This window comes from Lagopus leucura, unplaced genomic scaffold (assembly GCF_019238085.1).
Source record: "Lagopus leucura isolate 7727_CA_CO unplaced genomic scaffold, USGS_WTPT01 Super-Scaffold_1, whole genome shotgun sequence".
NCBI classification, from domain to species: Eukaryota; Metazoa; Chordata; class Aves; order Galliformes; family Phasianidae; genus Lagopus; species Lagopus leucura.
In genome coordinates, this window is record NW_024962250.1 from 12,253,294 (window position 1) to 12,280,272 (window position 26,979).

At 35.2% G+C, this 26,979-nt stretch overlaps 1 protein-coding gene across 3 annotated transcripts in view; it reads right to left on the reverse strand.

The window, feature by feature from the left end:
• Positions 1 to 26,979, reverse strand: part of GPHN (gephyrin) — a 263,015-nt gene that overhangs the window by 111,486 nt on the left and 124,550 nt on the right. Inside the window, exons 4-5 of one of the 3 annotated variants that reach the window (XM_042865257.1) lie at positions 17,245 to 17,337; positions 8,741 to 8,779 (exon numbers count right to left, since the gene is read on the reverse strand). In XM_042865257.1, the coding sequence (XP_042721191.1) occupies positions 8,741 to 8,779; positions 17,245 to 17,337 (132 nt within the window). Of the gene's footprint in view, positions 1 to 8,470; positions 8,547 to 8,740; positions 8,780 to 17,244; positions 17,338 to 26,979 lie in introns of those variants that run through there. The other 2 variants (XM_042865243.1, XM_042865251.1) reach the window with 2 other exon arrangements.

Consider the following 26,979-nt stretch of genomic DNA (forward strand, 5'->3'; position numbering starts at 1 on the left):
TCAGGAAGTATTATTTCTGCTGGAAAACTTCAAATCTATGATTCTGCATAGCATATCATAAAGTTGTTTATGCAAATTAATGAACAAATTTATATTTAACAGGCTATAGAATTAGCATAGGTAACATTATTGCATTGTGGGTTTTACACTTAATACAAAAGTCTTAAAAATGTCAAATCAAAGAAATACCTATCCATCTGCCCTCTCCACCAAAACTTGCAGACCACAAAGTCAAACCTCAGAAGAATGGATGAAGAAACTATATGGAGATAGATCAGCCAAATGTGCAATAGAATTTTCAGTCATGGTTGTTAATGAGATGTATCAGATGTGTATATATTAGTAACAAAAACCGTCTTGCTCAGCTTGCAGATGAGATACCATCTTAAAAATCATTTGGTATACCTCTGCTGGAGGGAGTTCATGTGGCTGTAATTCCTTTTCACAAGTCAGCAATTGGAGTTTATCGTCTACTTCCCTACTCTCATCATGTGGGCGAGAAAATAGAGCTTACATGGAGCTAGACTGATCACAGCTTCTTATCTAAAATTCAGTTACATATTTCTTCTCTTAGTACAATACCAAATAAAACTTGCAGCAGTTTGTTACTCTTAATGTGCTGGAAAGTTACTGGATAAACATCACTTTTCAAGCACTCATTCCTGCCATAATACTGTCTTTCCTTGAATTTTTGTTATACTATGCCCCCAATATCCTCTGTGATGACATTTTGTCTTTTCTGTGAATGGCAGGCTTAACAAGAACCATGTTCTCTAATGCCCTCCAAAATCAACTTTCTTTGGCTATTTAATTTGAAAAATGGATAAATTTTACCGTATACACTACTGCTGCACTGCAACCAAAGCTGAGGCAGTTATAAAAGTCACACAAACTGCCAACAAAGTCAGCAACTTCCTAGTGATGTAAGCCATCATATCAGTACTATATAGAGGTACCTTTTGAAGGTCTTAAAATAACTTTTTTTCAGTGCAAGATGCATGGAAGCTTTCATTGTTGTATTTCTAAGGTGGTACAAGAGTATCCGCAACAAAAAACTCATACTAAAATTCAAACCATCTACACTACACTAACAATTAGACAGAGCAACTCTGGGAATAATATTAAAGCACAGAAGGTGGCAAACCCAGGGTTGATAGTTTAAATAATCTCAGAAAAGCCCTGCTATTTCTGTGCCAAGGACCAATACAGAATTCTAAAAGGATTTGCTAGAGGACTATCCTTTGTTCTTTTACAGTCATATTGTACAGACAAAAATAGCCCTCTACTGTCCTCACACAAACTGGCAGAGTTTATCATTATTAATACTGAACACACCAGTGTTCATGCTGCAAGAAAGAAAGAATATGCTAGCATGATCATAGAGAATTTGGAATTCAGAAGTACACAGAAGATGTACATTTGTTGCATTCATTCCTAACATGAAGGAAGTAGACATTGTGATGGGTCAGATCCAGGAGTATGTTGGGGGTGATATCACCTGTAATCACATTAATCACAGGTCCTGGATAACAATGAGTAGCCCGCTGATGGCCCTAACACAGCACTGGGGTGCTGCAGTCAGACATACACCAAACATTGGCTGAGCTGTGACACATACCTGATTATTGCTTTCTTCCTGATGTCAAACTAGTTGTCACAAACCATTGAAGACAACAACAATGCCTATACCCCACAAGCAACAAGGAGCTGTTCCTTGGTGGATTCCAGGTGGCTGCTGTCATTCTAGAGCTTTTGACCAAATGCACACTCACAGAAATGAACCTGCCCATATTCACTTAATAAGTATCAGCCTGATAGCCACTGTTTCCTCAGCAACAAGCCATCCATAAGCGCTGCTTGGATGGGTCTATAAAACCTGTCAACAGCTTTATGGTGGCTTATTCTATCAACTTCAGTGGAATTCTATCGGCATGATTACTTGTTCTTTTTTCCTTCTCTTCTCCCACCTCAAATCAATGTACAGTCAAAGATGGATGAAACCCTGATTAATGCAGTCAACTAAAAATGAATCTACAAACCAATGTATCTGCACACATCAATAACGTTTCCACTGACAATAGGTCTGCAGCACAGGAATACTGATTTGAAGTTTGCTTGCTTTCTCAGCATATTCACAAGGACTCTGCTGCCAGCAAGATCTCAGACTTCACAGAATGACCTTACAAAATTCACCCATGTCAGGAACAGAAGTGTCACAGCAATTACTGCTGATAGATTAGATTAAATACAAACTCTCTGTTTTTCCCTGTATCCATGATTCCTTGTGCTTGCAACTTGCCTTCAAATTCCCTCACTCTCTTCATTGGGACTCAAGATACCATTTATTGTTACCTAGTGCCTATGGCATGAGATCCTGAAGCCTGGAGCTAATTTCCTGTTCATCCTGTTTATAAAACAATGTCAGCAAATGATTCTATCAAAACAATTACACTGTGTGTACAAAAAAGAAATGCCACTGCTTGACAGAAGTACCTCTGACAATGCCTCAATAACTTCAGCATGACTAAGCAATTAATATGTTTAATTGTCGGACTCCAATGATATTGCTATTTTTTACCTAGGAGTATAGAAGATAATAAAGATCAAACCCAATAATATTTACAGTAACTTTCCTTAGAGACCTTGTCTTCTTCAGCTGAAATCAAACCACTCAACAGATTTACTTCACAGTGTTCAGCTTCATTTTTTGCTTACAGCTTGCAAAATGTACTGGGGAAGCTGCTTCACATTTTTATATATAGTAAACTTAAATCAATACAATAGAAAAACCAACACTGTGGGATTTGTAATTTGTATCTGCACCTCACCAGGTCTGTAAGTTTTCTCTCAAATCTGGCTGTATTTGATTTACATAAACTTCATAAATCAGTGATTTACCCAACTCATTTATACAATAAAAGTGTTAATGAAATTGTTGCAACTCGGCAACCAAACAATATGCAACTTCTAAATATAACTTACAGTATATCTTAAATGTTAATAACAATCTTTTTTTAATCTTGACTGCTAAACACAATTTTCAGATAGTGTTTATACCATCCAAACTAATCTTACATTTGCAATACTGCTCATCCCTATACATTGTGATAAAACCAACAAAATATTCATTGTTAGAAACAGTTAACCAAGCAAAGAAAATACTTAATAAATGCTTTTTTGCTCTACGAGGGAGGCATTTATACAGCCCACTTGATCCAGCATGTTAAAGTTGTATAATAATATGTCCTAAGCCAGCGTCAAGAGATAAAGTATTCACAACTGGGAGAAGTTATAGGATTAACTTGTGAGAATGATCGTTGGAAACAAGTCCTTGCACCTGGTTCCAAAGCAAGGCCAAGTGGTATTTCCTTCTTCAGTCCTATTTTTAATGTGCAAACTGTTATGCTTCTCACCTCAACTCCAGTTCATGTAAGAATCAATCCCCAGGTGTTCAACAGAAGTAGAAAAGATGAAGACAAGCTGGTAAAGGTAGTGACACACCACTACCATTCCAAATACACCACTAAAAATTTATGTATATATTATTACCCTCTTAATTTCCCTCAAAGTACTTCAAGCTACTCTATATTTAACTTTATATGCAAGAATATACGTTATCAGTCACAACGTTTGCAAAATTCTTTAAAAATTAAAACAGAACAAAACTTCAGAAGGGTAAAAATTTTGTTCACAGCTAACCTCAGAACCATGGAGTAGAAATAAGAGAAACCAGCAGAAAGAATAATCAATACCAGTAAGAATTCTACAATTACTGCAACTGACAATGTAATGAGCATTAAATAATGTTAGGGAGCGGTGTCTCATTAAAAAATTACTCTGTGTTGAACATGTGGTTATGTGTACTAAATTCTAGACTATTTACCTGTATCAAAGAAGAAACAGGATTGAGTTATCTTAATTTCATGTAAAACTAGTTTCAAGAAGTGTACTAATCAATACAGTCTAGAACTGAAAAGAGAAAAAAAACATTCCTTTTGAGATGGTTACGATACCACAGGATGAAAACTTATTATTTATAGATCCTCATTAGCACACATAAAGAATGAAGCCACCAGTCAGAAATTTATACTACTTTCTCCTAAGAACTTGCCCAGTCTTCTTGGCAGTGAATGCACTGAAATTCTATTCACAATTTTACATCTCTAAATAAATAATTTTGTAGCTATTTGAGAACAGCGGGAACGTTGTCTGTATTTGCTACCATCCATGAAGTACAAACACTGCCTACAGAACTCTGGTGAGCTTTTGCCACATCTCTTTCAAAAAATTTTGAATCTAAAATCATCAATGTTGAAGATTTAAAAAAAACAACAACAAAAAACAACCTCTCCTAAAATGCATTTTTACAGTACAAAGAATGGTGCATTGAGCGATAACTTTTCAAGCATTTACTTCAACAACTCAAGAATTACTAAAAGCACTTTCTCTTAAGATTGCCTTAAATAATATCTTCACTGTCCAAATAAGTGGTAAAGTATGGTGATAACAGCTTTCAGGAATTAATGCCATAACATAAAAACTCATAAAAACTATTATTCAGTGAGATCCAGTAATGCAATTCACGTGTCCGGTGCATGAATAATTGCTGATGTAGATATACGTGAGTGATGTGCTCACTGGAACTGAAAAACTGAACAGACTTTGAAAGCAAAAGTGATTCCAACACTTTCCTGAACAGTATTATTTAATTCCTGGCATGAATAATTTCTTTTGTTCTCCAAGATTCGCATGGACATAATTAGATGAAAAAGTTTTGTAGAGAAGATGAAATATGACACTGTTAGGATAATCTTATCATGGTCTAACTGTCCTGTAACTGACAGATAGTATTTAAAGAATACATTCAGTTCATTACCTATCATTTGACTTTACCATTTTAAGCTGTAAGATCTGAAGGTATAATTCAACTGTCTTGCAATAGCTATCAAAGATGGACCATGACTATTTTACCTCCTATTACTACCAGAGCAATGTGCTCACATTCTGAGAACAGCAACCACAAATAGCTCTAGAGATATTAATTAAAGAAAAAAATCAGACATCAGGATTCTATATAGTATATGTAGATGATGAAAGACAGTAATGCAGAATAACACAGAAACCATATGTACCCAACCTTAATTTCCCAACGCTATGTGTCTGAGTGAACCAAGTTAAATTAAGAAAATCGTTTTGTTTTTTTTTGTGTTTTTGTGTGTGTGTGTTTTGGTTTTTTTTAAATCGAGGAAAAGAAACAAGGATATAAAACATTATTGGGGTATATATTAAGCTGTTTTAAGAATGTGACAAGCTATTATTTGAGAAAAACACACAAGCTAGGGTAGTTAAGTGCATCTTACTAACTTTTCAAATATCAAAAGAAAACTACTCTCTCTCTGAAAAGAGTGTTGATGAGTTAATAGCAGCTTCTCTTTAAGATGCTGCAGGAAACAAAATTACCAGGAGACAAAGAAATCTGCTTTCTATGTCCTTCTCATTCTTGGAATCTCCAGTGTTAAATTTGCATGCAATGTAGAAGTGTTGGAGAGAGAGAGACTGAAGTTTTAGGGTTTTCTGTTCATGTATTAATTCTGTATACATAAATATTGACTCATCTGAGAGAAATACTTAGTCAACTCATAGAAAAGTGGCAGATAGCTGTTCACTTTTTTCACTCTTGAAAATGAAGCTGTTGCCCCTAAAACTCCTGGGCCAGATTTATAAGACAGAAACTAAAGTGTATTCTTTCAACTAAACATATATTTTTTCAAAATGACTAAAATGCTTTTGCAATAGCTTGATCACTACAGATGAAAAGCTGATTTCCTTGGACATTTTTACCATGAAGCTGCCTGAGTCAGCACTGCACCAATTTTTCCAGGAGGTACAATTTTCAACCAGGAAAAAAGCATATGTTCAAGGAAAAGCACAGTATTTATTTATCTTCAGTTTCGGAATTTTTCTGCATTTTGTTTAAAATTTATACATCCATATTATTTGGAAACTAGCCATTTTTCTGAGATAACATTAATTTAGAGAAACTGTTTTAATTGAATTGATACACCTGTGATGATATGACCTGCAGTTCTTGGGGTAAGAAATGAGGTCAAGAGCTGTCCAGCAGCCCTACAGTGCAAGAGTAAATGCTCCTCCTCTCTTCTCATGCTCACTTGGTGCCAGTTCTCAAACAACATTCTAGGAAAGAAGCAAAACAAAGTAGCACCAAAAGTTAAAACCTTCAGAGAGTGAATTGCCACTGAGATCTGTTCTTTTATCCACAAACCTCAACAGCGCGAAATTGGTGGGAAGTGAGAGACTGTAAACCTGCTGTTTTTAAGAATTTGCAAAGTTGTGAAAAAATATGTTTGGAGAAACAGGGAAGAGTCGCTAAGAGTGAGAAGCCTAGGACACCAAAAGGTTGTTATTGTCCTGAAGTTCCTTGGAGCTGAATAAAGCAGTACAGCAGATTTTGAGAGTTCAGTGTGACATCGAGGAGAAAGTCCCTGCTGGCTCTCACTGTGGCTGTCTGCCACACTGGGAGCCATTCTCCATGGCAGGCTGGTGTCAGAAGCAAGCTGTGCTCTCATAGGATACCTCTCAGAGCCAACATATAGTCTGGCACAAGTGAAGAGGTACTCAGTCAAGGCTGCTGGCTTGCTGGTCAGGTTTAACGTCAGTCAATGTATTTAGGATATCTCTGAAGATAGCAAGGAGACAACACGTACTATAAAACATAAAATAATGTACTGAGAGTTTAAAAGCTTAAGTTAATAGGATATGACAATTATTTTAAGAGAAGGAAGTCTTTATCATGAAATTATGACACGATTCATTATGAGAGAGTATTTACTCCAGTTCCTAGTTAGTACTGGATTCAAAAGCGTGATTTAAATTACAATCATTCACAGTATGTTAGAAACGGTTGCAGAACTAGGAAAACAGAGGATGAGTGAGTGGCATTAAAATAAAAGCAGAAAATTGTACTTCATACAGTAAGCTCTGTCCATGATTTGTGAACCCTCACCATGGATCTTACATTTGTAGTCAAGTCTTTGTTCTCAATCTGTGAAAAAGTGACAAAAAGGTTTCTGTAAACTAATAACCAAATATTCTTCCAGTACCAAAAGTTCAGCAGAGTAGGAAACAACAACTACAACACACTGCAGTCTGGTAATCACATACTGATCCAATGTCCTTTTTTAGGTTAGCTGCAAACTTGTGATTCAAACAAGAGACTTGTAAAATTTCTTACTTAACTCCTTTGATTCAGTGTTTGTTGGTCATAGCTCAACATTCAGCCATTAATCTCTCTGAGCCTCAGTAACGCACTGCTTGCCTTTTTCCCCCCCCTTTTTTTTTTTTTTTTTTGTTATTACCTACCTTCCACGGGTTCTGCAAAAATTACCATATATAACATTAGGGATTTGTTTTAGTGCTGAATTTGATACTTAACACAGCATTTCCAAACAGTAATATACCTATCAAATGAGGTGATGGAGTAAAGATTAAGTAAGATTTAGGACCTTTCTTTTTTTTTTTTGCTGTCTGTTCCTTTTTTGTTTTCGGGGGGGGGGGAGGGGGGGGATTTTGTTTTGTTTTGGTTTTTGTTTTGTTTTTTGTAAGGAGGGAGAGGGATTTGAATAAGCAAAGTAAGAAAAAGCTGGATGCAGGTACTGACATCAGTTTTTGGGCTGGTATGTTGAACTGAATCAGATCATGAAGGAGTCAGATAATATTTTCTCCCCATTCCTTACTTTTCTTCTTAATTTTTCAGACTGATGCATATTTAGGAATAAAATCTAGGCAGGTGGGCAGGACAATGTGACAAAAATGCCAGGCATAAAAGCAAGTGGACAGGAATGCAAAAGAGCAAGTATCAGTAAGTAAGCAGACTCAAAGAGCAGCAAGGGGACACTATAATCAAGAAGCATGTGAAAGGCAGGATGAAAATGCCAGACATTCAGCAAGTTGATAAAGCAGTATCAAACAGCAGGTGTGCCAAGCAGCAGAAGAACAACTCCGCAGTCAGCAGATGCACTCAGCAGGAAGGTGATGTCAGGCACTCCAAGTGGGAGACAGGGCAGTGGAAAACCATTGCCCACAAGTAATCAGAGAGAAGGGACAATAAGGAGGCAGTACACGCCATTCAGCAGATGGGCAGGGCAGGAGGTATTCAGTGTCTAGCAATTAGCTAGTCAAGAAGTAATGCCAGACAGTCAGGCAAAGGGCCAAGATTTTGGGAGGACAATGTCACACAGCCAGCAGTACAGAGAAGAGGACTAGTGAGTGCCAGGCAGTCCCCAGACAGGCAAGGTAGCAGAAGACCAATGCCCATGAATAATTGGATGCAGCTGTCAGCAAGGGTAAAACATAAGCCTGTTAACTAACTGACAAGGCAGCAGGGTGACAGTACTTTTGCAATAACTTAAGGTACCATAAGTGAAAAAGTCCCAAGAATCTAAAAGCTCACCCTCTGATAATGCCATTAGATCAACAGAGTGAACCATGAAAATCCACGGGAGAATAGCACACAAATGGAAACAGCAGATGAGTCTGACCCTAGCACTTGGGGAGGCCGTGGGACCTTCCTATAAAACAAAAATATGAGAATCCATAAGAAAATCAAACAAATGGGAAAAATGCATCTAAGAGCTATTTCTGATGATGATTTAAAAAGCAAAAAAATACTAGCAAAGAATTAGTTTGGAAATGATTGGGTGGGATTGAAGATGTTGCTTACCCCTCTCTGGAGCCCACATAATGGGAATGTTGGGAATTTCTGCAGCAGAAAAACAGAAGAGAAAAGGGATTTCTAACTCCCAGTTCAAGGAAACCATGTAAATTTAGGACTGGGTAACCTCTTTGGGCAAAAAATAAAAATTCACCTGATTCTTTGTCCATCCCCAGATACATGCCTTTACTGAGGTTTGTGAAAAATTTAAGAAGCCCACATTCACTTTCATCTCATGACATCCCACCCTATTTCCCCAAACCACACTTACCTCTAGCACAACGTGTGTAAGAGGGGAAAGGGAATGGTCTTGTGAGCTCATTCCCATATCCACCGGAAAATAGCTTGTGAAGATGACGAGGAGTACCCATTAGCCAGTGTTGGCCATTTGTGAGATAAACTGAACAAGTTATCAACTGTTACTCATTACTAGTGTAGGCTCGTGTTTGAATTTGGCCTAGATAAATTCATACTCTACAGAATAGCTTTAGTCTTTTAAGTTTTGTGGGATAGTCTATGGCAAGAGTTGCAAAAATCCAACATATGATGCACAGAGCTCTCTTACTAAACATGGCTGCTTTTGTAATCAAATTCTTTTTCAGAAACACACAATGAACTCTAGAATGTAAGAACTGAGAAAACAGCAGTAATGAAATTTGGTAATTTAACTCATCTGTCATTTCAGTCATGGGTTGTCTTCCTAGTCACCAAGAGGAAAGCAAACGGGAATCAAAGTTTGCTAGCAATTTCTGTTCTCTTAGAAGCCTATATTATGTGTGTACTTAACTGCCTATTCTATTAACTTCTAATACTAATACTGAAAACCTACACTCATTCTGATCAGGGAAGAACACACAACAAGAAGAAAACTCCACCCTCTTGTGTAAACTGTGAAAAAGCTCAGACACAATAAAGAAATCATTAGTACTAACGTGCGCTGCTGAATTATTAATTGGAAAGGTCACCGAAACAGTATAGCTACATATTCACAAGCAACAAAGTTTTTGAGAAATACATTACAGTAATAACAGGCTTCATTATTCATACTGATCCTCTGGGTACCAGCCATTATTTGCCTCCCAGCCAAGTAAGGCACAGGAATAGTAGAGATTAATATAACCTTAGATGTAGAAATCACAGAATAAAAATTTCTTCCATATCAAAACTTCCCTGTATCAAACACTACTATCTGGGCATGGAATGGAGTAGCAGAAAATTTAAGCAGAGGAGGTGAAGAGATTTAAATTATATGACTAGTAAAGGCATAAACTAGCCAGGAGCAAAATAATATAAATGACTGAGGAAGAGCAGGTAGTGATACTAAAAAACAGAAGGTATTTTAGAGCACATAAGCACATCTGGTAGTTTTACCAACTCCTGATTTTCTGGCTAGCAGCCGCTAGAGTTAGCTGAACTGCATTAAGAGCAAAATTGCTGTCATCTTATCTCCAAAGGTAGACCTTTCAAGGCTCAATGAAAATGAACTATCACAAACTGATCTTAGAGAACCACTGTGGAAGGAAAAACTGTACTTCTACATCCAGTAGAAGTTTAAAAATCAATAATAATTAGAACACAGCAGATTATGCCCCTCACTACCAATTTTGGCATTCACCCTACAAAACAATTGGGAAAAAGAATATATGCGTAAGCATGAAGTGCGAGGAAGCTGAAGTAACAGCAAATAGTCTGAACTAAGGTTAAAAACGTACTATTTTCTAACTGATATTTGATAAGACTTCTGAGTGACTATATAGTCATGTTTTTCTCTCCAAATACTTTTAATTAACACTTTGCTGAAGAAGCTGCATTGTTCCATGCGGTAGGAATGTGCAGAAGCATGTACAGAGTTATCATCCAGTTCAGTTTTGATTAGTGGCTGAAAGCGCTCCTGCACAACAGGCAAGGAGCAAATGAGAAATTTTCCACTGTTCAATAAGCATTAGTTCCAACACTAAACTATTCTAAATCAGTTATTTTGGTATTCTGGGGAGCTTATGCCAAAAGAACTAACTCAATTTTTCATATATCTTACATTCAAATTAGCAGTTGTCTTCTAGTTATCATTTCTTAAAGCTGCTTCCAGAAAGAGTTTTTGTTAATTTTCTCCATATTGAATGTCCATATATCTAGAAAATGATAAATTACTGGCCTAACAACATTTTCAATATTGTTTTAGTTTAACCTGATGTTTAATTTTGTGTAGTTCCCTATTACCTGTTGTGAAGAGATCTTCCAATGGTAATGCCTAAAAGGCAGAAATTCCCAAAGTCCCAAATTGGAAATTTCATTATGCAGAGGAACCAAAGTAAACAAAGATTTCTTCTCCAGTTACAGAAAAAAAGGACTGCAAGATCAATTCTCTGCGGCTAACTGAGCCAAGCCAGCTAATTTAACCTAATAAAGACACATCAGTAAGAGCTCTGGTCACTACAATAAAAGCACAGACAATGTATCAGTAACGCCAATAGGAGGAGAACCCTTTCCTTTGATAAGCAGTAAACTATGTCTTTTTAAAAAAATGGTATATTTTTAAAGTATTTGGGATTAGTGGGATATGAACAATTTGTCCAGTCACTTTCATTCTTAAATTACTTTGGAACAAAATTTTAACTGGAAAATTTATGATACAAAAGTGATATTTCCTGACGTTACTGTGGCTTTCCTTCTCACTGTATGAAATGTGTAAATTCCCTACTGGTGTTTGACCTGCTTTCTTTTTTTTTTTTTTTTTTTTGACAGTACTTGCTTGTAAATATTCTGAAAAATAGAAAGTGGAACTTTTACTTGGTAGCTCAGAGCACCAAGGAGAGATAAAACGAAGCAAATGAAATTTGATCTTCAAATGGTCAAAAATATCCTGAAGTGTTTGACAGGAATTCTATTATTATCTTTAGAATATGATGGTCAGATAGCTTTTAAAAGATTAAAAAATCAATTAAAGATTTTGAAATACCCCAACATCCTCAGCCAATGTCATCAATTTTTGAATTTTCAAAAAAAGAGAAGTAATTAATATGTTCTTTTGGAAACAGGACAGACAATTGCTTATCCACTAATTTCAGGACCCACTTGACTGAAATAGTCTCTTCATTTAACATGTACAGAACATTAGTTTAGAATCTAGTATGGCTTTTTTGTACATAATTCATTAATCCATTACTTTCATTAGGGATCCCACATAACTTGTTTTTTATAATTCGACAAACAATCCATTTTCATTTGACAGAGATGAAGCAGAGAAAATATAGCTTTTTTTTTCATTTTTTGGGGGGATGGAACTTGTTTGTATGTTTAGTCTCTTATTGTTTAAAAAAAAAAAATCCACACCAAGCCAATCCACACACAGAAAAAATTCCATTATGACTGCTTTCTTACTGGACTTTTCTGGCTTAGGCTTGCCATCGACAGTTGTTGTTACACCTCTTCAGCAGACTATCAGAGCCTTTCAGTACCTAAGATTTCCTAAGCAGCTCCAACAAGAGAAGAAAAACTCTGCTTTTCAGGATTTAACGAGACAGCTAAATCAGCTTGGAATTTTCTAACATTGAGATGTTTCTGTAAGCTCACAGTGTTCTGCTGTTTCTCAGGGACACTGGAAACTGTTACTTAGTAAAAACTGCTCTGCAATTGCTCTGCTGTAATACTGTCTTTCAAATCTGTGATGTAAAACCTGGCTATAGAATTACTGGTTAAATGAATAGAGCACACAAATATATCTGGATTTCTGTAACATCCAACACAGGGTTCCAAAACCTTAATTTTATTAAAAAACTAAATCAGAATGGATAAAGACTTAATCATCTAAGCTAGGAACTGTCTGGAAGTCTAAGAAAAAGAGAATGATGCCGTACAGAGTTGCTGATAAAAGTCTAATGTAACAGAACTCAGGATTTTATCACAGAGCAGCATACTCCATTGAAGTTTCTTTGTTGCCTAGATACACCTAGCAAGGTTTCATAATTCAGACCCTTAAAGAGCAAGCTAGGCTGAAAATATGATTTCCAAGGAAATATGGGGTACAACAGTTCTCGAAAGGTCTGATGGCAAGTTACAGGAGCAGTAAGCATACAAGCACAGCATACCTCATCATGTAATACCTCCACAAAGAAATTACACATAACGGAGTGAAATCTCCATGAAGATATACGGAAAACTGCAGTTCTAAGACAGACTACCAAAATACATTATGAAAAAGTTTTTAAAACTGGTGGGGAGATTGAATATTGACAGCGAAAAACTGAAACAACAGCCTGAGTAATTAGAGGTTGTATATTTCACAGTATTTCCACCATCAAATGACTGATGTCCCATACAAGGTGAAGACTTCATTTCTCCTCATGAGCCAGCATGAAGTGACAGACACTGTAAAAAGAGTTTTTTGTGGCTCAGTAACCACATGAAGAAGAGCTGAATACTGTTAAAAAAGCATGGAAGCTCTCCCTTCCTCATAAGAAATGCTGCTAGAAATCTTGCTGGTTTGGAAAGGCACTATTTTAGCCAGGGAGGATGAAAATAACTACATAATAATTCTTCAGAGTTGAAATAATCACATATGAAACAAAAATTGTTATGTGAAATATCTCTACAGATTTGAGTTAATCTGAAGGGAACACATGAGTTGCTGTGAGAATACAACTATAACATCACAAACCCCACTGTATAACAAGCACCCTGCTTCATTAACAAAAATGAAGGGGAAACAAACCAATACACAAAGCATATAACAATTACAAACAGTACAGAATAGAATAGTAAATGCTCCTCAGGACAGTGAAATTAAAATAGTCTGTGGAAATGAAATGGAATTTGGAATTTTGGAATTTGGAAAGTGAAATTATTGAAGAAAAATTCGCATTAAATTCAAAGGAGAAACATAGGAAGCAGTAATAGTGAAAGACCCCTTAGGGAGCTGCAGAACAGAGGCAGTGCTTGTATAGCTAGGTTTGGAATATTTTATCCATTCTGAGCAGGTTTCTTTCTGAAAAATGCTGACAAACATGAGTTCCAGAGAATAGTGTTTGTTTTGTTGTTTTTTTCCATGGACTTCTTTGATGAAAGAATAGTGAAAAGGTGCGCATATATTTTCAGATCAAATGAAGACAGGCATGTCTTTAAATATATTTTTCAGAAGTCTATAAATATTGTAGAATATAACCAGCAAGAACTAAAAGGTATATTCGTCACTTTTTCCAGAGCAGAGGAAAAGAAGTAAAACTATAAGAAAATATCTGCAGGGGTTTTCCATGATAGGAAAGAGCTCTTCTGTACTTCTCTAAAAGTATTGTCTTAAAATTTCAGAGCTGACAATTATCTGCAGTGGATTTGAACTATTTGTGAATATATGCAGCAACAGCTCGAAGATTTCTAGCATCAGTCTAGCCTAGGTTGACCACCTATTGCTGTTACCTAAGTAAATAAAATTAGTTTTATATGGAGGCTAACAAGACTTGTGAGATACAGGAGAGATGTAGGAGAAGAAAACAGCCAGAAGACTGTTAAGAGATAGGCAAATGAATACTGCAAAAGAATAAATGTAAAAGTAGAGATGACAGGAAACTAAACAGAATGTCTGAATGCATTTTTCCTTTTGTACTGATTGACAGCAATACAGAAAACATGTTTATGTATCAGAAAGAAACCTAATGATCAAAAATTTATCACGTTTAAATATTTGTTAAAAAATACTGTATATTTTCATTAACATCATGTAAAAATTTTGTAAGTATTGTAGTTCCAAGTGGAAATTGTCTGCATCTGGAAATAAAAAAATTCCCCACATAACTTGGAGAATGCGTAATACCTTAATGTCTGTCCAGCAACATTCATATATCAACAAAAAGTTTATATGAACATTTCCAGTATGGACTGAAATCGTATACTCATAAACAATATGGAAGATTAAAACAATTAAAAAAAAAAAAAAGAAAAAGAAGTTATAACGACAAAATTAAGCCTCTACTTTTGACCAAGAACTGCCACGATAGTTGAGGGATTACAGCATTCATTAATGACATCAACAAGGGTTTCCTTCAAATTCAGGTATCCACCGACTGTTTTGATTTTCATCTATCCACATTCAGTTCACCACTTATAGTCATGCAGACAGGGAGGCAAAGGATACTCCATCTGCTTAGCTCTACATCCACTACTGCAAACAGAAATCCTAACATCTAACTTGAAAGTGTCTCTTCATCGACTCGCTAGACCTTTGTAATAAATTCAGGAACCAGAGATAGATAATCAAAATCAGATAGCATGAATACTCTTCAAGTCATCTATTTTGTTGCAAGAAAAAAAATTTTAAAGAAAAAAAAATTAATCAATAAAAATAATTTAACTTTAAGTAATTATTTGGGCTGCATATACTCTCAGAAATCAACTTTGTCTTGTACGGTACAACAGCAATTATGTATCAATGATCAGAAAAAGTAGAAAGCTGTGTTTTCTAGCTGAAACTATGGAAAAATTAAGGAGAAGCAGGATATAATCATTTCAATTGAAATACAACTTGATGGACTGCTATCACTAATCTCAGGAAAAACGTTCAAATGCCTTCCCCAATCAGATTCAATTATTAGTATGTTTAAAATCATGCCTTAAGGATGATATCTCACTAGCACTGTGTCATGATTAAATCATTTAAGTAACAGTTCAGTAATGACATGTGAGTATGCTGTACAAACACCATACATGAAAGATAATAAAATCCACTCATTACACAATACATGAGTTTTATTAACTCGTTCCTACAATTAGTTTTTCTGGAAGTTTTTTATTGCACATTTGACGTTGACATTGAATTTTTCCATTCCAAGTTATCTACCTCCTTGACTCAAAACAGATATTTTACTTACAACGCGTTTGAAAACTGATTTTCTTCCCTTTAAGCACTTATATCAATGTGCTGTTATTATATAGCATGAGATTAAAAGAGCTAAGATCATTTTTAAAATGGGTCTCTGTAACATCTAATCTAGTCAAACAAATCATCACTACCTGTATTACATAACTAGTTTGAGTAACAGCAATGAATCAACGTAAGGAGAATGCCAGCTATTTTAATGTCAAGTTCTCATTTGTTAATTCCTTGGCCCCAGCACTGCTTGAGAATCTGTAATTCATTGTAAGTAGTTTGAAATGCTTCCTCTGGCACTACTACTCAACTCTGCATAAGTTAGTAAATCAGAAAAATTGGAACAAAAATTACACCTTTTTACACAGTGCTGGTATACAGTCTTGTAAACCATTATGCTACTTCGCAAGTAAGAGACCGGTGGAATCAATGCAGTTTTCATTTTTGTGTTGCTTTAGCAATGTGAATCACCTGTAAATTCACTTTCACTAGCTAGTATGCTATCAGTTATCTTGTACTGTCTCCATTTTCTTTTACAGAGATCCTTAGTTTTTAGTTAAGGTTTCTAGTATACAATCTAAAATCATCAGAAATACACAAGCATTTTGTTTACATTTTTCTTTTAGTTACACTAATATTATACAGCAAATAAAAAGCATTTAAATATTCCTAGTGAAAATAATTTAAACTGCACTCAAGTTTAACAGAACGTTTTTGTAGATAAAGAGGATTGTAAGCCTGTTATGATGGACTAAAAACTACTCTTAAATTGTATGCAATTGTAAACTCACATGAGAACTTAAGTGAAAACTAAATATAATAAATTATAGAAATAAACACTTCAGGCATTGAGTTGTATTTCTGCCCTTCAGTGAACATAAGCATATCAAAAGAGGTATGTGATTTTACAAGTTCAAATTCACCTAAAGAAGATTCACCTAGAAATTCACCTAGAGCCACAAATACTAAGTAATTCAATAACAATTATCATTTCATGGCCATAAGGTTATTTGGTTAAGTTTTCTTCATGTAGGTGCTTTGTTTTTTTTTTTCCTTACCTGAGCTCCACAGACGTGAAAAATAACTGAATTTCCTGTGCAACATTTACTGATGCAGGTTACCTCCATTTCTGCCCATTCAGCTTTTTTGATGATGTGGTTTCAAGTGAAGCAATAGCAGTTTTACACAGTTTTTCTCCCCTGTAATCTATCTCCTACTTTCTAACCTACAAAGTTGTCAACACAGAAGCCTTTAAGAGAGAATTAAAGGAAATCTTTCATTTCACTTTTCTTGCATGGAACACAAGAAATGTGATATAGATGTTTTTGCTTAGCAGTGCTGTACTGCAGTGCTAAGGAAAATTACACCAGTGCTATCACAATTCTATTATGTTTCTACTGGAACTGGATATCCTTTTTACTATGTCTCATTTTAGTCTGAAAACTCTTTTGGGTCAGAAACCAAGGTTATATTAATTCTCTTGAGCTGTATTCCCTATAGCATATTCTCCTTCCAAATTGTGCATCACCTGATCTGACTAAAGATACTGCCAAGTTAAGTTACAGAGGAAACTTCAGAAAGAATTAACATTCCCACCCCACAAGTCATACATTTCTACATCAAAGGGCATGTTTTTCTTATTCCAGGAGTAACTCACCTCTGGGGTGACATCTCGTGGTGCAAATCCTGTTCCTCCAGTTGTTAAAATCAAATTAAGTTCCTTTTCATCACACCAATCTATCAGTGTCTCCTGAAAGAGAAGATGAAAGCTGCCAGATTTAGCAAGTAATACCTGGGATACGTTTACTCAGACAGCATCTAAAGAATTGTCTTGAAAATAAACAGAGAGACACAAAATAAATCAAGGGAATTGTAAAATCAATTGTGGCATTTTCAACAAATACTAAACTGCTATAATAACCATCTTATGGCAGAGTAATACAATCAGTCATAACATTTTCGGAAGTGGAAAGTGGAATTCTGTTCTCCATCTCTTGTTCTAAAATGGAAAACAAGAACTCATGGTTGTTCATTTATATCAGTGTTTGTCTGGATTCTGAGATATAAACACAATTCTTCAACACACATAAGTAGAGTACGTGCATTTAATTCAGGTTATATGCTTGATTTTCACAACAATAACTTTAGTTTCTGTTTTGCTCTACTTTTTAACGGCCTGAACAAAGAAAGAACTGCTTATTTGTAAGTCTGACTATAAGAAAAAGCAATAATACACCTGATACAGCAACCCATATACTGCTCCTCACAACTAACTTTTCTCTATTTCTTATAACATCTCAATAGGACTGCACATGCTGATCCCAAAGCTGGAAAAAGAAAGCTTCAGAGATCTGTCATGTACATGAAATATCTTACACTACCATAGAACTCACAATACTAGAAAAATGTTAAGTTTGATTTGCATTCATTTTTTAAATGACATTTTAACCTACTTTTCAAACTGTGACCAAAAAAAATGTAACATAAGCAGAAAATGTATTTAGCCTCAATGTGATTATATCACTTATCCTTTGTATGCTACAGCAGGCAAGCAAAGCAGCTGAGCCTCTGCTTGGAGCTCCAAATTAACTGATGTGTACCCACATACTACATAGCAGAGTAACCGCTGGCAGAAATCAGACTGATTGCTTATACAGCTATCCTTATTCTCTTCAAGTTAAATGCAGCAACTGCAGCAATTGAAATTGTTAGTTTTCAACAATACAGATATGCACCAGAAAAGCTGTTGTTGGTTTTGTTTTGTTTTTTTTTTTTAACAGATTATATCTTCTCTGAGCTTTTATCATCTAAAGACATATTTATCTTGACTCTCAACATCAGCAAACATCAGGGTACACTTGAGAGAATTTCAGAATAGAAATGTTGTTTAGCAAAGTGAGAGCTTGACTTCATATACATATATATATATAAATATATAAATATATATAAATTACCATAATCAGGAATAAATTGTGAGAATAAAATGAGACATAGTGAGGGTTTTATGAAACATTTATTTTTAGATAAAATAAAACCTGACAAAATCCAGCAAGGTTTCAAGTGAAAATAATTCTTTCATCTGTTCTTATAGAGCTCAATAGTACTCCAGTTAACAGGAAGAAAAACCACAACATCGTGATAGCAAATAGAAAGCTACAGAAATCATTATGCACCTTGACTTTTCACATGAACTGAGCATATAATGTGTTTCATTATCTTACATAGAATTATTTACCAAGTTCTACTTCGAGTAAAAAAAGCATAAGCTTTCAGTAAGACTTTTGTCTGTGATGCACTGTTAGTGTTTCACTGCATTTTAGAATATGTACCTCTAAGACCTTTTAAAGACATGGAAAAATACCTGAGACTGATATTCAGTTTATTTCTCTCTACCCTAGAAAATTTTATTCTACAAAATGTTCTCATTTATATTTTGAATATATATAAAAAAAGGAAGCACTACTCTGATCAAGGAAAAAAGGCTACTTGTGTTCACTTCCCTGCTGCTAGCAGTCCAGCCATATATACCACTTGCTTTTCACAGACACCAATTTACTATGTTTTCAAATGAGAATTCCTTCAGATCGCTGATATGATACTTGACTTGATTGATGCTTTACAAACAAAATTGTTATATAGCAATTCGTGCATTAAGATACTCTAGATCCAAAATCCAAGGCCATGGGATACAATCCTATTGTACCACATGTTAGCTAACGTTACGACTGACTTCAGTCAAGTAATAGCTACATGACTTTCAGACATATATTCTTTAGTGAAGCATCTCAATGTCCAAAATGCAGAACAGTCATTAGACTGAATTGCTGTATAGCAGGCGAGTCACAGAATCTTGCCCCGTGCCTTCTGTGTTTAAAACATTCTAAAATATTCTGGGACTCAAGCATATCTTCCACAAAATTAACCAGCCTTGATCAGAATTAGATAAGAGACTGAAAATACATTATATGGTCTTTCAACAGTTACTCACGTTTTTCATTGAGTGTTTGCTATATTTATAGTAACTGTTTCTTTTTCATTATATTTGATGGACCCCTTCACAATACTTAAGAACTCTGCTTACAGAATTCTCAACAGGATGGCTAGAAAGTGGATTTTTTTTTCAAAATCCATTAAGTGCCACTCTGTAATATCTGCAAATAAATGAACAGAATAAACAATTAGGGATTACAAAGGCCCTACATGAAAATTATGTATTTCTCCAACCTTCTGAAAGCCACTTGCTTTGTAAAATTATGTATCTTCTCTCTTCACAAATAAATCCTGTTTATTAGGATAATACACTAGGAAAGTATATTTGAAAATCCATGCAAAAAATACATATCTTTTAAATAAACGTTCCTAACCACGTAAGTTATTTACAGTATGCCCTTAAAGCTGTGCTTACTCTCCTTAGCAATCCACATCAAAAAGTAAAAGTTGTACAAAATGACACAGTGAATATTACCTTAATTTTCTGTTACAATGATACTGCATCATCCTAATGAAGAAATTAGCATTAATAAAAACATGGAAAAAATATATCAATACAGAGAAACTCTGCACCGTGGCAAATTTGGTAAGAAAATTGGATGCAATTTTGACTGCTGAGTTTCAGCAACTCAGAAACTGACAGACTAGAATCTTGTAAGAAATTCTGATTGGTCCTGTGGTTTACACTACCCCAGACTCCAACTCAAGACTGATATCATAAGAGAGCACATGCAATTCTTCGTGGATCAGAAACAAAACACACAAATTCAAAGCAGAAGAATAAAGAAAAGGTTAAAAGAGCCTTAAAAATGTTAAGTTACTCTTGGAATTAATTTCATTTTTTTTTACCCTTTTTCTTGTGAAGATTCTATTTTTTATGCTCATGACTTTTCACTTATTTCTTGAAAGCTTCACTGAAAAGTAGATGTATGAAGATACTCCTATGTGTGGAGCAATAACTTTGCAAATAATCAATCTTAAAATGATTTAAGAATGTCAGAAAATGAAATACTGAAATACCATGAAAATACACTACACATTTTCTGGAACCTCCCCACCCTTTCTTTTCTTACCCCATTAACAAAGGCATAAATTAATATAAATAGTAGGACTGTTTTTACAGCATAATTTTTGTAGTCAAAAGACTTGGGTAACACCGAAGTATGTATTTCAATGTCTGTAAACAGACCTTTTCATCTTTTGATATTCTGCTGACCATTGCAGTCTTTTGAAAATATATTTGCAGTTTTCAGCATCACAGTCAATGTCTTGTTTAGTATTGCTTTCTAAATAAGCTAACACCAGACAGAAAGCAGTAAAAGTACAACTATTCTACTGAAATGAAAAGATAAAGGAAAAAATGTCATTAAAAATGTACCTTATAAAAGGTTTACTTTTTTAAAATGAAAATATAATGGTAGGCATTTTTCATTATAAAATAAATTGCAGCTATCAAAAACTTCAAGGTACAACATACATATGAAGCCTGTAATGTAACTATTTTTAAAGCTACTGCTCATTATAATTATTCCTAAAATGAGGATAAAAAAAAGAAGGGGCTGTAGTGCAATGCTGAACAGAGCTCACCAATGCAAATGTGAAAGTAAACCAAAGAGATGTGCAAACACTGAAGTTTTTGCCCATCAAACCACTGGGAGTGACAACACTTTTTGAGGACTGAGAACAGGAAAAGAAATTTCAAACTATTTCAGTGGAGAAAGACATTGTAGATCCATGCAAGATTGACTCCAGCATGACACACTGAAAAACTGCAATTCTGTTATCTGATTTGCTCTCAGAAAAGTGAAATTCTTAATTTAGACTACTTCAGTGAAATATCAGTCATTCTACAAACAAAACCTGTGATTTGTTGGTATGCTGTATCAGATTGAATTAAAATCTAGAAGAGGGTGTAGATCAATTGCAAACATCAGTTAACAAATACTCTATGGTTGATGGTTGAACTCTATGGTTGAACTCTACCGGCTTCCTTCTGTAAGAAAATCTGCTTCCATCTACAGTTAGTACTGCTGGAATTCCCCTTAAGTGGATATTGCTCTCTGGAAATGATGACTGCTCACTGGAAAGGATCTGACAACTCCCATGTAACAGTTTTTCTCAGGTGTCGTGATGAAAGAGTGGGACTTAGAGGTGTCAGAAGAGCTAGATCTTTTGCAAGCACATCTAGCATTTGAAGCAACTTTCATGTCTACTCTGAATTTGGCAGATATATACATTCATGTGGGCATACATACACACATGCTCATCTTTACATAATAAAAATTTACTAGCAAAAACAGTAAAGTTAAATGCATTTCATTTTTGTTAGGTGTAAAGACCTCCCTCTAAAATGTTTATTAAGTAATAAATATTACTGAATTTATAAATACTCAAGTATCTTTGTTAAGACCACTTAAAAACTAAATTTAAAAAATGCCTCCTTGCAAATATTACTCTTCCCTCTCTGGTTATTCCTATAACAATACAAGTTAATATAGCAATTGGAATAAAAAGAAAAGGGTAAAAGCATATAAGAGTGATATAAATTCAAAACTGCTCACATGAACGGGAGAGAGAAAAAAATCAAAACTTTTCTCTCTTAACAGCACTAAGACTTACTAAAAGATACAAATGGTTGGCTTTTGATAAATCTCTCATTAATCATGCAGAACAAGATGGCTTTTTCCATACTTTCTTTCCCTCTGCATACATTTATATTTATTTAAGATTGTTTAAGACTGTGTTCTTCTGATTTTCTTCCCAGAATGTGAAAAGGCAAGTTGATGTTAAAGACAAGTAATTAATGTCCTATAACTAGAGTTACAATATTTTCTCTACATGCACCCATGTCTAGAGAACAAGTACAAGTTCATGGTGTTTTCACACACCACAGACTAGAAGACTCACCAACCTTTGCTGGTTGTAACCAAGACTTGATAACCTATTTCTTAATCTTGCTAAAAATATAGAAACAGCAAAGCTACAGAAAGACAACTGCAAACATCTTTAAGCTGCCAAAACAGTACTAAATGCTTCAAATCTAAGGAATCAGTAAAGCATGTGGGTCTTTGCAGACAAAGGCAATATGTCTCAGAGAACTCAAGTATAAACACGTTAGAATCAACAGCCCTCCACACAGATAACAGCATTTCACAGACAAACGTACTGGAAAAAAGCACTCAGATCTTCCATGTGCATATTTATAAGCAGAAACAATCTGCATCCCTAGTTTAAGACAAGTTATTCTCTGCATCTACTTCTGTTTAATGAGCAGCAAATGGTCTGGATTGAAAAACCTCTAGAAGGTTTCTGTGATTAACATGAGGGACCCAGTTGTGAAAAAGGGTTTGAATGGGAACATTTTTTTTCTGTAACTATGAAGTTTTATCTACAGTACAATTGTAAAAATATAACTGATTCTTATGGAACCCAATTCAGTTCCTAGCTCCATTTTCTAACAGTCGGTACAATCTTCCATTTTTACTTTATACATTCCGCAACAATTATTCAAGATAATGTTTTCTTTTACTTTTTAAATAAAATTCCAAACTTTGCATTTATTTTTTTTTCTGCAGCTCTCAATGTAAATGGTAAATCAATAATATTCAAGATCTTTTAAAAAGTTTGGATTTGAGGACAAAGACAAAAGATGAAACCATTGTAGAGACAAGAAACTATCTCCATGTATCTAACACAGTTTCTGGTGTAAACACTCCCATGTCTCTGTTATTCACGCATATAATCCACAGAGTTAATGAATGAAATTGTTTTTTAAAAAAATCTACCAGTTCACCTGTGAAAATACAGTAAAGAAAATTTACCTACCAATAGCTGCTGTACTTTGAGATATTTAGTCCATATATATACTCTAAGAGTGGGCGAGCTTGTGGCCTGCCTTGAAGTGTCCTGGGAGGTGCGTTCTAGCGCCTCCCCTCGTCCTGCTTGGTGCATGAATTATAGGGCAGAGTGCATCCGCCACCACTTCAGTTCCTCTTAAATGCACAATCAAACCTGAAAGAGATCCAGAAAGAGGGGAAAGGCAGGTAGGAGACTAATGTACATGCAGACCATACCTCTCAAAGAACATCAGTTACTGACTAGTAACCTTTCTTCTTTGAGTCTGCATGTACATTCCAGCAATGACGCATGCTCAGCAGTTACCTTTGACACTTACTGCCCCCCACAAACAACTGCAGCATCACATCACTGAAGGCTGAGACAGCCCTGGATTCTACTGTACTAACACACTGCTAGAGGGAAGCAAAGATGGAACTCCAGGTGGCCTCATGGCAAACATACTAATACCATGCAATACTGACTTTTCTCAGGGTTCTGAAGGAATTTGCTTTGGCCACGGAGGGAAGTCCAAGTCACGAGTCCACACGCAGCCAGATAACTATCTGAACAACAGCTGTGTGAAGCCAGTTGAACTTTTGGACGTTCCCACAGCACAACAAGCAATCAATCAAAGTAAAAGACTTAGACCTGTGTGACAAGGAACAATTGGGTCCTAATGAAATCAAGAATGTGAAACGTAGAATTCAAGAAGCATAAGACCCAGGAATGAGTATTGGAGGACTCATCGCCTGGCTGCTCTTGGAACTTTGCTACTTCAAGAAGAAATTTTGGATGACTGAAGAAAATACCTTACATAGGTAAGGAGTTAGTAAAATGGTAGCCACAAGGATCTATCTTCTCCGGCAGATGGCTGAGTCACAGGATGCACTTTCATAGACAGAAGCAGAATGAATAAGAATTTAAGAGCTTAACTGGGGAGAAGGAACCATATAATGCAGTGGTTTTCCAAGATTACTGTATCATAAATAGTCCAATACGTCCACATCACTTGTTTTAGGAAACTCAAGGTTGCAAGGTGTGAGAATGTGAACGCGTTCAAACACTGAGAGCAGCCACGTAGCCTCAGCAAATTACAAAAAGAAGTCAAAAGAACTACATAAAATAAATAATCCAAAAGATCTGAGATCAAAGCAGCAACAGACATATCGTACAGACAATACAGTTTTCTTCTTGAGTATGCAAGTCTAGACCATGTGTGCTTAACCTTCTGACTTGCCTGGACCACATGGAAAAAAGAGGAATTGTCTTGGGTTGCACATAAAAAATATATAGTTAATGTATATAAACAACAAAACTTTTAAAAACATATTTTTATTAAAGCATTTAAAAAAGAGAGCAACAAAAATACAACTAGTGGAATATTTGACCTTGCTTTTGTGAAACAAATGCATCAGTCTGGTTTGATGGAAGTGGTTGCAATCCATAGTGAGTTCTCAAGGTGTTTGTCAGATATTTTTGATGAAATTTCACTTTTCCTTGAAAATACTTGTTCAAAAATATATGTAATGCCAAAAAGTGATGACATGAAAAGACGTGATTGTGAAGTGAGGGACGTTTTTCTCCAGTAAGATCAGGCTTATCAAGCCTTGTAAAGAGACAGTATCAAATTCCTGAGTTTAAGATCTGATTGCAAATATATACATCACATTTGAAAATTTGCAGGCAAAGTATTTATGTTGACTTAAATTTGAGTTGCAATTATACCAAAAAACTGATGACTTTTCTTTGCAATCTTGAAACTTCCTCTCAAATTCCTTTATCAAAGAGGAGAGCAGGGCTGCATATTTTTTTGGCTGCTCACAGGACCATGTTTAGCCAGTGTATTAAAATACATAAAATTATTTGTCATAACTTGTGAGCATGCCATAATTTGAGTTTTATTTCAAATGTCTTTATGGTTTGAAACACGGCATTGACTACTTGATTTTCACCTCGAAGCTGCATGTTTAGCTTGTTTAAATGAGTGGTCAAATCCACCAAAACTGCTAAGCCTGTGAGTCATTTTTAATCTTCATGTTCTGGCACAAATTTTCCTTTTGATTCTGTAAATGAATTGACTTCATTTCAGAAATCAAAAAATATTTTTAGCATTTTACCTCAACTTAACGTCTTTACTTCAGAAAAGTAAATGATGTCCCCATAATCAACATCCATGCTTTTAAGAATGCAAAAAGAATCCATGCTCTTAGAATTTGCAATGATTAAATCCCTTGGACTTTATGAAATTCATAGCCTTGATGACAATTTGCATGTCCTTATGCATTTATAAAGCTTTTGTACTTAAATTAGTCCCACTTTTTTTTACCAGCCATTGCGGGGGTGTCATCATTAGCTATACCAGATCTGCTGACAAAGTTGAAAGTAAATCACTTTCATGTAATTTTTACTACTTCATACATATCAAGAAATTTAGTTGAGATACAATCTTACTACCATTTATCACCATCCTGAAGCTGTTCAGATTAATTCAGAGAAGTGCTATTTTGCCATGATGAAGCTTATTAGAGAAACAACAAAATCTATTTCCACAATTTAAATCAGATGGGAATTATCTGTGTTCATCTTTCCAGAGTAATGTAAAATAATAAGGCACTTGTATAGAAACCTGACTGTTGTGTGCAATTTGATTGAGAAAGGATCCTTGTATAGATCAGGTCACTACAGGTAAATATACAAAGATATTTTTCCATAGAGCAATTACTGCCACAGATAAATAAGGAAAAAGTTACAGAGAACCACTTTGAGATAGTGAATTATTTCCCAGGTGTAAAGACCAATGCCAGATGTAGCTTCCAGAGAACACCAAAACATCTAGAAAAAAACCCCATTCTTTCCAAACTAAGCAGTGCACTTTGTTTCTCCAGATATACAGAAGGTAAGAAGACTTTGCAATGATACATTACTGCAGTAGTGATACATCAACAAGGAGAGTATGTAAGAGGAAAGAGGACTAAAGTATTCTGGAACTCATCAGGCTGTCTGCACTTCTCCATTATCTGTTGATTAGAAGTAATCTTGGATACCGTGAAAATGATTCTTAAAAGGAACATGGAAAGGATAAAGATCAGTTGAGATTCATCAATGGTTCTTAATGCAAACAACTTGATGACTGCTGCTGAAGGCAATGAAAAATAACTGACAGTGATCATTGCAGAAAAATTCTTTTTCTGTGAGCCCATGATTTTTACTTACAGCAAATCATAGAAGATTAACAGAATGAACTATCAATAGGCTACCTCGCTGATTAGGATACTGTTTATTCCTGAACTCCAGAGTATTAGCATCCAAAATCTACAAAGTAGTAAGAGAACCTTTTGGCATTTATTTCTGAACAAAAAGCCCATTCTCTCAAAGGGAAGACCTTTTCAGGATTTAGGGTATGCAAAATCTCTCTTTTAAACTCAAAGGATTATAGCTATTACCCATGATACTAGGTGAAAATTATTACTATGGAATGTGATGAACTATCTTGTACTTCCATTGCAGCTTGCGAAAGTGTCTCAGCATTAGCTGATCCCACTGCAATCAAAGATTTCAGCTGATT